The 10,143-nt window shown below is 37.3% G+C and overlaps 1 protein-coding gene across 2 annotated transcripts; it reads right to left on the bottom strand.

Annotated features, from left to right (window-relative positions):
• Nucleotides 1-397: 397 nt before the first annotated feature.
• On the bottom strand, nucleotides 398-9,840 carry LOC135102054 (ethanolamine-phosphate phospho-lyase-like). 2 transcript variants are annotated; one of them, XM_064006709.1, is made up of 12 exons: nucleotides 9,717-9,840; nucleotides 8,631-8,749; nucleotides 7,696-7,801; nucleotides 6,176-6,304; nucleotides 5,359-5,452; nucleotides 4,915-5,123; nucleotides 4,018-4,194; nucleotides 3,608-3,801; nucleotides 3,192-3,291; nucleotides 2,634-2,781; nucleotides 1,890-1,993; nucleotides 398-1,339 (listed from the first exon to the last, which is right to left on the bottom strand). In XM_064006709.1, exons 1-11 carry the CDS (start codon nucleotides 9,725-9,727, stop codon nucleotides 1,904-1,906), a joined length of 1,377 nt encoding a protein of 458 aa, XP_063862779.1. In that variant the 5' UTR covers nucleotides 9,728-9,840; the 3' UTR covers nucleotides 398-1,339; nucleotides 1,890-1,903. The 2 variants fall into 2 exon arrangements, with proteins under 2 accessions (XP_063862779.1, XP_063862778.1); XM_064006708.1 differs by having other exon boundaries at nucleotides 9,619-9,790.
• Between the last annotated feature and the right edge of the window lie 303 nt (nucleotides 9,841-10,143).

Below are 10,143 nucleotides of genomic sequence, written 5' to 3' on the forward strand. Positions count from 1 at the left end.
GTATCGATACATCACTAAATTACTTATATAGATACATATCCTTCTCAATGTTGTGTGTGGTGTTTGTCAAGAATAAAGGGAAGAAGTGAGGAAATTTAAATGTTTATCTATAAGTGATTGCATACTATGGTTATCTCATGCAGGTTAAATGTTAAAGGTTAACATTGTGACTTTAGAAGGGTGAAGGGGAGGTAAACCGAGGGAAGAGGATAAAGTGAAAGTAAGTGAAGTCTAATTAGAATGAAAATGCATGATGTCAAGGAGAGAGAGAGAGAGAGAGAGAGAGAGAGAGAGAGAGAGAGAGAGAGAGAGAGAGAGAGAGAGAGAGAGAGAGAGAGAGAGAGAGAGAGAGAGAGAGAGAGAGATTGTCATTGCTCTGGGGCATTTCTCATCTAAATTTATTAAAACTATCAATATTTTATTGGACCAACTGTTTTTATACAGTTTGTAAGCACTAGGTATGGAGATATGTTATGGACATGTGGAATATTGGCAGGTTGAAGCATTTGTCGCCATACAGGACAGGAATTGTGCTTAGACTTAAGAATATTCCCAACCCTCCACAGCCAACTTCATCTGCATCCTTCCGTTTTCTCACATTAGCAACATTTTTTAATGTGATATAACCTTGAACAAGGGATGTAGACTGAAATGCTCTAAAACTAAGTTTCCTTACAAATACTGCATATCATGGGTGGGACTGATATTGACATTATATAAAGAAATCACACAATGATGACATTCTTGTCATTCACAACTGTAGGCATGTGCTATGTGTCCAGGTATTCCTCAACATGTTGGTGTTCTGACATATTAACAACATAAACATTCAATCTAAATACTAATTCTTAATTTTAAAACTAAGTTAACATTAATACCCCTCATGAAAGCCCAAAGCTGCAGTGATGAGTCTTCCTCTCCCTTTAGATAATTAAAATAATAGCACATTTCTTTGTATACATCTTCCTTACATGAATAATAAAATGATACAAAACCCAAAAAAATAATCAAATGTAAAAAGATTTACTAAATTAGAATACAGTTATTAAAAAATCATGTTGGAAACAAATTTATAATCATTCATACCTGCTTTGTAAGAAAATATCAATATAGTACATTCTTATGGTGATATTGTATCTAAAATATATTTCATTGGATGAAAGGAATATAAAATTAATAGAACTTTTCATATTTTCTTTCTTAAGGTAACTACTTACTAGATAAAACTCATTATTTACAGAAATATTCCTTATACTTAGAACAACATCATATTATCATCTGATGAGCAGTAGCAACAAATCTTCCTCCCAAAGCAGGCATTTCTGTCCACATCTTCACACTTGAAATGAAAGAGACAGTGTTATTATAAAGCTCATTATTACTTATGACAGTAACACACATCCCTTTTAAACTGGATTTTACACACATTCCATTCACCTTGAATGTTTCTATACTTGAAGAAAACTGAATTCTGACTTAGGTAATTATAATACAGATGTAAATTAATGAACAAATCACAAGAATTAGACAGAGAGAATCTACTGCTGCAGTGACAAAGGTTAGGTATTTGAGGAGATAGGTTGAAAAAAAAGTCTCAGTAAAATTAAGTACAGCTTTCCCCAGAGAAGTATAGAAGTCATTACAGATAGACACGAAGAAGTGATAGAGGACAGTAACATATACATATTAACTGAAGAAAATTTTGGTAAATATAAAGATAGGATCACAATAAAATACTTAACTCATAAACTGGATATTACAACTGGTTAAGTGCAGCTATGTAAATAAATATACACAAAAAACTGGATGAATGGATAAATACTTCATGCCTATAATGAAACTAATTCATATTACACCAACCAGAAACTTTACTTCCACTTGCACCTCACCTTTAATTTGTATCTCATTTTGTGATCCATTGGGTATGCTTTTTTGACTTGGAACTTGGTTTTTCAGTGGCACCATTCTGTTCTACAACTCCATTCACACAGTGCTGCAAAAGTGAAAATGTTATTCCTATTTCCTATTAGCTTGAATAACCTATTCACTTTAAATCATCTTAGGATCTCTCACAAAATCTTGATACAAATGATCTTTTGATCAATAACTACCTACGGTAAAATCCCTCTCATCCGGCATTTGAGTATCCGGCAGCTTCAAGTATCCGGCACATTTTTCCCCGAGTCTTAAAATCAATAAAAAATCAATGTGTACTCATAAAATCGATTAAAATTCCCACGTGAGGCATACTTTGTCCCCTCGCCACCAGAGCGCACTGCTTCGCGCCACCCGCGGCCCACTGCACTGTGTTTACTCAGTGACTCAGTCCCGCGTGTGCACTGTTTATCGCCTGACGCCTTCATCATGCCTAAAGTTGTAGAAAAGAGGAAGCGTGTTGTGCTTACACTTAAGCAGCTGATCAGATCAGCTGCTGATTAAGATCAGCTGATCTTTGTTATGGTAAGATGCGTGAGTGTAGGGTGGTGATTGTGGACATAATTTCACTTCTATTCAAGTATCCGGCAATATTCAAGTATCCGGCATGTCGGCGGTCCCGCTGATGCCAGATAAGAGGGATTTTACAGTACATTACTAAATTGATGATAAAAAAAAACACACACACACACACATACCTCAACCTGCTTCATTTCCTCCATGATGGAATCTACTTTACTAACTAATTCTTTGGCATTCTCTAGAGAAAAGACCAGAGGAGATTTGAACTTGAGGACATTTCTGTAGGGACCATCTGCACTCAACAACACGTAATTCTCTTTCAGTCTGCAAACCATAAACAAAGATATATACAACTTAAATTTGATATATAATGTAAACACAGAGAATAAAATAACAGATTCAGTCACATGTGAAAAAAAAAGAAAGAAAGAAAAAAAAATCTGCCCTCACATGAAACTTATGACATGAGCATCACTGTATTTCCAGATCTATGACTGATCACAAATGAGGCTCAGACCATCAAACCATACTTTTAATTTACATACAAAGAAGTTCAAACACCTAAATTACATCAATCATGTCTCATAAAGAAACAAATAAGGTTGATCACATCTACATAAAAAATAAATTTTCCTTCAGTGGATCATCTTTCTATATCCCCATGATATACAACAACTGGAATCATATTTTTCATACCTAATACATAATAGTTAGGCTTAAGAAGAATGACTGACCTTTTGTTTATGTAGGCAGCCTCAGCAGTGGCTGGCTCCCTGGTCTCCCTGTCCTTCACCAGATCCACACCAAGGAACATGCCCTGACCCCGCACATCTCCTGCAGAGCCAGTCAATGCAATATTGGAGTCCAGCAAACACACTGGTGTTTATAATTATCAGAGAGAGAGAGAGAGAGAGAGAGAGAGAGAGAGAGAGAGAGAGAGAGAGAGAGAGAGAGAGAGAGAGAGAGAGAGAGAGAGAGAGAGAGAGAGAGAGAGAGAGAGAGAGAGAGAGAGAGAGAGAATGTAAACCTAAATCCAGTTTTCATAAACTAACATAAAACTGCCACAGACTACCCCGGTTTCAAAGTTCTGTTCCTCTGACAGAGAAAAAAAAAAAGAAATGATGATGATGTAAATTCTGTATATGCTTACCAATAAGTTCATGCTTTTTCTGTAGCTGTCTAAATTCCTGCATAAGGAAATTCCCAATCTCTGTTGCATTTTCCCTTAATTTTTCATTTTCAATAACATCCAGAACAGCATTAGCCACAGCAGCAGAAACTGGATTCCCACCAAAGGTATTGAAGTATTCCATTCCTGTGGCACCAAAACTTTCAGCTATCTCTCTGAAAACAAGACAGAGGAGATCATATACAAGTTTTCTTAATAAAAGGATGGTAATAACAATATCTTATCTGTGTTTACATGTTTCATTATTTTCCTGGATATTTTATTTGATGTTTATCAATATGAAAAACAGATATGATAAAACCACACAGCAAAAGACTTATTGTAAGGAAAGAAAATGTTTCCAATGACACTCAAAGTGAATCAACCAATACCTGGTGGTGACAACAGCAGACACAGGGTGACCATTCCCCATAGGCTTCCCTAAAGTAACAATGTCTGGCACAATATCATCCCCCTGTGTCTGGAAGGCCCACATATGGGACCCAACACGGCCAAACCCAACTTGAACTTCATCAGCCAAACAAACACCACCAGCTTCTCGAACATGCCTTAAAAAAAAAAAAAAAGAGAAAAAAAAATATAAGCATCATTTTTCAATTCTTCCACAAGAATATTTAGGTGTAAGGTCCAATTTTTTTGTTCTTTATCTTTGGAAGTGTTTCAAACATCTCTTGCCTTCTAAAAATGCTCTTCAAAGAGCAACCCCTAAAGCAAGTTCCTCAGTTCACATTCTTGCACACTTATAAGCTTACATTCTTACAAGACATATCCACATAAAAGTGTGCATATAGGGATCATTTTGATTTTGCCATTAAGGTACAAATATTGGATTTATGATTATTCAATCAAAGTTATATTCTCATCCGAGAGAACTTTCAATTGGTTTTCACCTTGTATTGGGCAGATGAGTAAACCACACAGTATCAGTTGATATAACCCAATCTACATCCAAAAGACAGTGAAAGAAACACAGTAATAATGCCATGGAGGTTGGGATAAGTAGTTAGTAGTTAGTAAGAAATGTAAGAGAGGAGGTCTCTGCTTCCTCCCAAACACAATGATGAATGTTAAAATGTAATTCAGAGAAGTGCTATCTTTATCCTTTTTATATTGTAGCCAGTGTCATTTGCACACACCGCAAGTTTCCTCTGTCATCAGATTATTCTTTTTCAAATAAAATTTTAGAGTAACCACAAACCATTCTCATAGCTATTCATATTACAAAAGGCTATATACAACGCTTTTTTAATAATTCTTGACATACATACTTGTAAACTTGGCGAAGGTATCCAGGAGGAAACACTATTTGGCCGCCACATGACTGCATTGACTCTGCATAGAAAATACACACTCGGCCTCCCTCTTTGCTGGACTTCTGGCACAACATTTTCACCTCATCAGCATACTTCTCAGACAGCTGTTCTATGGTGTAGTCCTTGTCAGTGTATTTTCCTCGATATATGTCAGCCACTGGTGCCTGTTAAGAAAACATTTCTGACTAAAACTAATAACATAGTTGCAAATAAGTAGTTTATTACTTGATATCAGAAAAACATGACATACGTGTATGCTGTGCATATTTCCTTATGCTCTTCTGATACATGAAGAATGTTTATGGAAGTGAGTTTCCAAGTCAGAGGGAAACAATGAAACTTAACATTACAGGTGCACTGGCAAAACCTGTCCCTACATAAATATGCACAAACACTCACAACATGGACCCAGTCAGGTTTCCCGTCACCACCTGGGTGATTAAACTTGTATGGCGAGATGTCGATCAAGGATGTGACATGACCATGGTAAGCACTGTGGGGGAATCATTATCACTGGAATGGCCAGGCCAACACAGCCATAAACTGCTTCAGTGAATGACACTGCAACTTTTCTAATTCTTTGAAAAATTAAGAATAATGTAAGAACTTCAAGAAGGCCTATGATGAAAATAATTCAAGATCATATCATTACTATAATGCAAATTATTACTCATATTACTAGTGTTAATAATGCTTCAGATTTTTCATACTGCCCTTTCACACTACAGCACTACAACTCTTATAAGGATGCAATCATTACCACCATCATAACTTATTATTTTCTGAATTAATACTGAAACCTGCTCTAAGTAGGCCTAAAAAATATCCCAAATTTGACATCTTGACATATCCACTTAATCTCAAAATTAACATGATCTCACTGTGACATAATTTTACCACTACTAGCTAGTCCATGTAATTAATGTTTGTTAACTGAACTTGACTAAATTAACATGCAGAAGCATGGTGGTATTATGATCAAATATTGCCAGGATTGGGGAAGAATTTGTCAATTATTCTATAATGGAATATTAAATAAAGGATATCAAACAGCAAATATATGTATGCATTCAACAAGTGGAGATAACAACAAATTACACAAAACTGTAAAATGGAATCCTGCATTACAAGAAAGTAGTGTAGACTTTCATTAACATCTAACAGTCAGACACATAATCAAAAGATAGCAGCACAATAGCAACACTAGCAGACTCACTGATCCAGCGTAATGACATCTCGGTGGCCTGTGTGGGTGCGGGCCAGCCGGAGGGCCAGATCATTAGCCTCGCTGCCGGAGTTCACAAAGAAACACACGCTCAGCTTTGGAGGGAACAGTGCTGTCAGCCTGCCAACAAAACCAAACTAATTCACACCTTCAACCATGTTTGTTTATTAACTTGTTAATCTATCCATGTGCATGTGTGTGTGTGTGTGTGTGTGTGTGTGTGTGTGTGTGTGTGTGTGTGTGTGTGTGTGTGTGTGTGTGTGTGTGTGTGTGTGTGTGTGTGTGTGTGTCACTCATTCACCTATGGTCATCTGGTGGTCACCCAGCCAGTTGTTCACCTAAGGAGGGCTTAGAACTCATACTAACCAATCTTTGGGTAGGACTGAGACCACTCACACATCATACACCAGGACAGCGAGGTCACAATCCTTCAGGTTACATCCCATATCTACTTGCTGCTAGATGATGAAAAGGGGCTACACATTAAGAGGCTCACCCATTTGCCTTGCCACACCTGGGACTCAAACCAGGGCCTTCTTGGTTGTGACCCAAGCCTGCTAATTACTACACTATGTGTGTGTGTGTGTGTGTGTGTGTGTGTGTGTGTGTGTGTGTGTGTCTTTACAAGTTGTATTGTACAGGGCACAAGTCAAAGCTCATTTTGTCCTGTCTCCATATTCATATTTATCCAGTTTCTCTTTAAACATGTGTACATTGTTTGCTGCAACCATCTCTTCCTTCTGTCTGTCTGTGTGTGTGTGTGTGTGTGTGTGTGTTATAGAACTATACAGAAACTGAGTAATATAATTATGAGTTTACCCTGCTCACATCATCTCAAGTGCATGCATCCTAACTGTCAATTAATATTTGGTACTTTTTTTTGTTATTTATTCAATCTTTTGTTTATTTATTATTATTTTTTTTTTTTTTATTTTGCATGTGTGTGGTTTAAGCATTTCTTCTTAAATTTGTCCTCACATCTCCTTAATCATCATGTATTCTTAACTTTGTGTGTGTGTGTGTGTGTGTGTGTGTGTGTTCACATTTCCCAATCTTTTTTTCTTACTTTCATCATCAATAAGAGGTTCTCTTTCCTTTCCTCAGATACTGACAGCTTTAGTTCAACTAATCTATCTCTCCTACAACGTTTGTTCAAGATTTTGCACCAATCTACTTACTTTTCTTTGTATCATCTCTTCATTTCTATAGATATTTGGTACCTCCTCCCCCCGTGGTGATCAATGCCTTTATATCACATATAATTTCATTAAATTCTTTCAAAATAGTCTCATTCGTAAAATCAAGTGCTCCTTATTTTTCATTTTTATTTATTTATTTTTTTTTACTTTTTTTATAGATTGCATGGTCTTAGAGAGAGAGAGAGAGAGAGAGAGAGAGAGAGAGAGAGAGAGAGAGAGAGAGAGAGAGAGAGAGAGAGTATAATATTTACGATACATATGAAATTATATGTATTTTCAGAGAACTTATATTCATACTGAAGTACAAATTACCTCTCGGCATAGAGGACCAGGTTGTCATGCAGGAAGCGGCTGTTTGTGTTGAGGACAGCCATTTGTTGCGTGGCTGCTGACACCACATGTGGATGGCAGTGACCCACTGTGAGAGGAATGGTAAACTGTGAGATCAAAGGGACGGTAATGTTTTGGAGGGAGGGGATTAATGTCTGTCCAAATAGTAAGAGATATATATAGTTCGAACTGGAAACTATTCGGTATTTCTTTGACTCGCAGACGTCTCCCACTTCTCTCTATTCAGACACTCCGAATCATTTATTTGAAGTGGTTACACACACACACACACACACACACACACTTACCACACATGGTGTGGCTTAAGTCGCTTGTCACAAGCGTTCACTCCCCACACCTCCACTCACTCCACAAACCTTCCCTTCCACAAGGTGAATAATTTAATTCTGTCGAAATACAAAATCAGAGATGTTCACCTTACATTCTTCCGTACTGCTACGAGGACCTGGCACACTCTTTATTATAGAAAGTAATAGGCCCATCCGGCCAAGGATTCACATCTAAACGAGCCTCTGAAGTTTACATTAAGTCAGTCTACATCCATACTTCTGAAGTTCAATTACAGCTTTGATGGGATTGACGTAAAATTTCAAAGTATTACGCTTCATTTAAACAGAACACTTAACCGGTGTTAATATGAAATAGCACATCCAAGCTTTTCAATTACCTACTTAATTATCAATTAAAAGTAAACTCGTAAGATGATGCGTTTAGCTGAATATTACACGACCACATGTCACGAATCATCCTACTAGTAACATGTACATACCCTAAGTGGTGGATCAGTTACAAGGGATCCTTAAGATAACAAATGAGAGTTTTATTGAAGAATATTAAAAGTAAGTTCCTCCTCCTCCTCCTAAACTTCCTCTCCCTGAACGGGAGTCGGTACTCACCATGACACACGTTGTTGATACAGTCGAGGTATCTGTTGCCTTCCTCATCGTACATGTATGAACCCGACGCTCGCACGATCTTCAGCGGGTCACTCTTGAAGAACAGCTTACATGATGGCCTGCAGAAGTGTTAAGGAACTTTACACACACACACACACACACACACACACACACACACACACGAAAGTCTTCAAAGTTCGCCTGGTAAAGATACAAAAAAATATAAAAACCAGGTGGTCATAATAATGGGAGAGTTTACGAACTGAAACTAAATAGCTAACAACATATATTTTATATAGCAATTAATAAGAGAGAGCATTGTTGTTGTTGTTGTTGTTATTATTATTATTATTATTATTATTATTATTATTATTATTATTATTATTATTATTATAATTTTATTCACAGTTCACACACACACACACACACCACACACACACACATACACACACACACACTTTACCTGTCTATCCATCAAGTTCTATAGACCGCTCATTGATGACCGATGACTAGTCAAGGTACAGAAAGATAAAGCTTAAAATGTTCATAAAACCTCATGATATATCAATATATAATTATTTGATTATATACACAAAAGGTCCGTATTTACTGTATACCTTGCATAGTATTGTGATCTTTGTCTCTGAATGTATATATTATGTATATATCCTCATGAAAGAAAAACTAGCAAATAATAAGGAACATTAACGGGTGAAGGCAAGTCAAGTCTCGCGGCACAGCCTCGGGCCCTAAGGGGTGAATTTGAGGTCACCCTGGGGACTTTAGATTGACGTCTCATGGCGAGTACATGGCATTAGTTTTAGCCTATTATATTGCCAGCGAGGCATTTCTCTAAGTGTCACTACTGTCGGTGGGAGATGTACACTCATCGGACGTTTCGTCATACCTCTTATTCATCGCCGGGGAACAAGACAGACCCAGGAATGTCAATTATGTAACAGTGACTGGCACCTGATCAATACTTTACCCTATGTGTTTTTTCCTCAACGACAGTGTTTCTTGCTTGTTAAGCTTTCCCTTTTCCATCTTGGTGGTACACCTCAACCTCCACTCCCTCAAACCTACCCGACTCTCATGTGAGCTGAGAGTCTACTGCGTCTACAACTTATCGGCCAGCATGTATTTGTGGACACATGCGCACCGCGCTCTCGTTGTCCCACGACTGCTCATTGGTCCCTTGCAAAGACTCGGCCTCAAGGCTTTGTGAGGCGGATCATCATTGGCTCCTATCACCAGTGTTGCCACTGAACTTGACATGATAATATTCATGAAGGCCAATCAATGAGATAAGAAAATGTTGATTATGAAATCATTCTGAAGCGTACACATGATTCCTCCTCAGGATTGTTTTTTTTTTTTTTTTTTTTTTTTTACAAATATACAGCACACTAAACAAAATCAACAAATGATATATCGTCAAAAGTCGCTGAATGCGATGAACAGTGCGATGAAAACTGATCTAGTATTTGCATGGCAGGCAATTTGATAGCAG

The sequence above is a fragment of the Scylla paramamosain genome, chromosome 7, assembly GCF_035594125.1.
Source record: "Scylla paramamosain isolate STU-SP2022 chromosome 7, ASM3559412v1, whole genome shotgun sequence".
NCBI classification, from domain to species: Eukaryota; Metazoa; Arthropoda; class Malacostraca; order Decapoda; family Portunidae; genus Scylla; species Scylla paramamosain.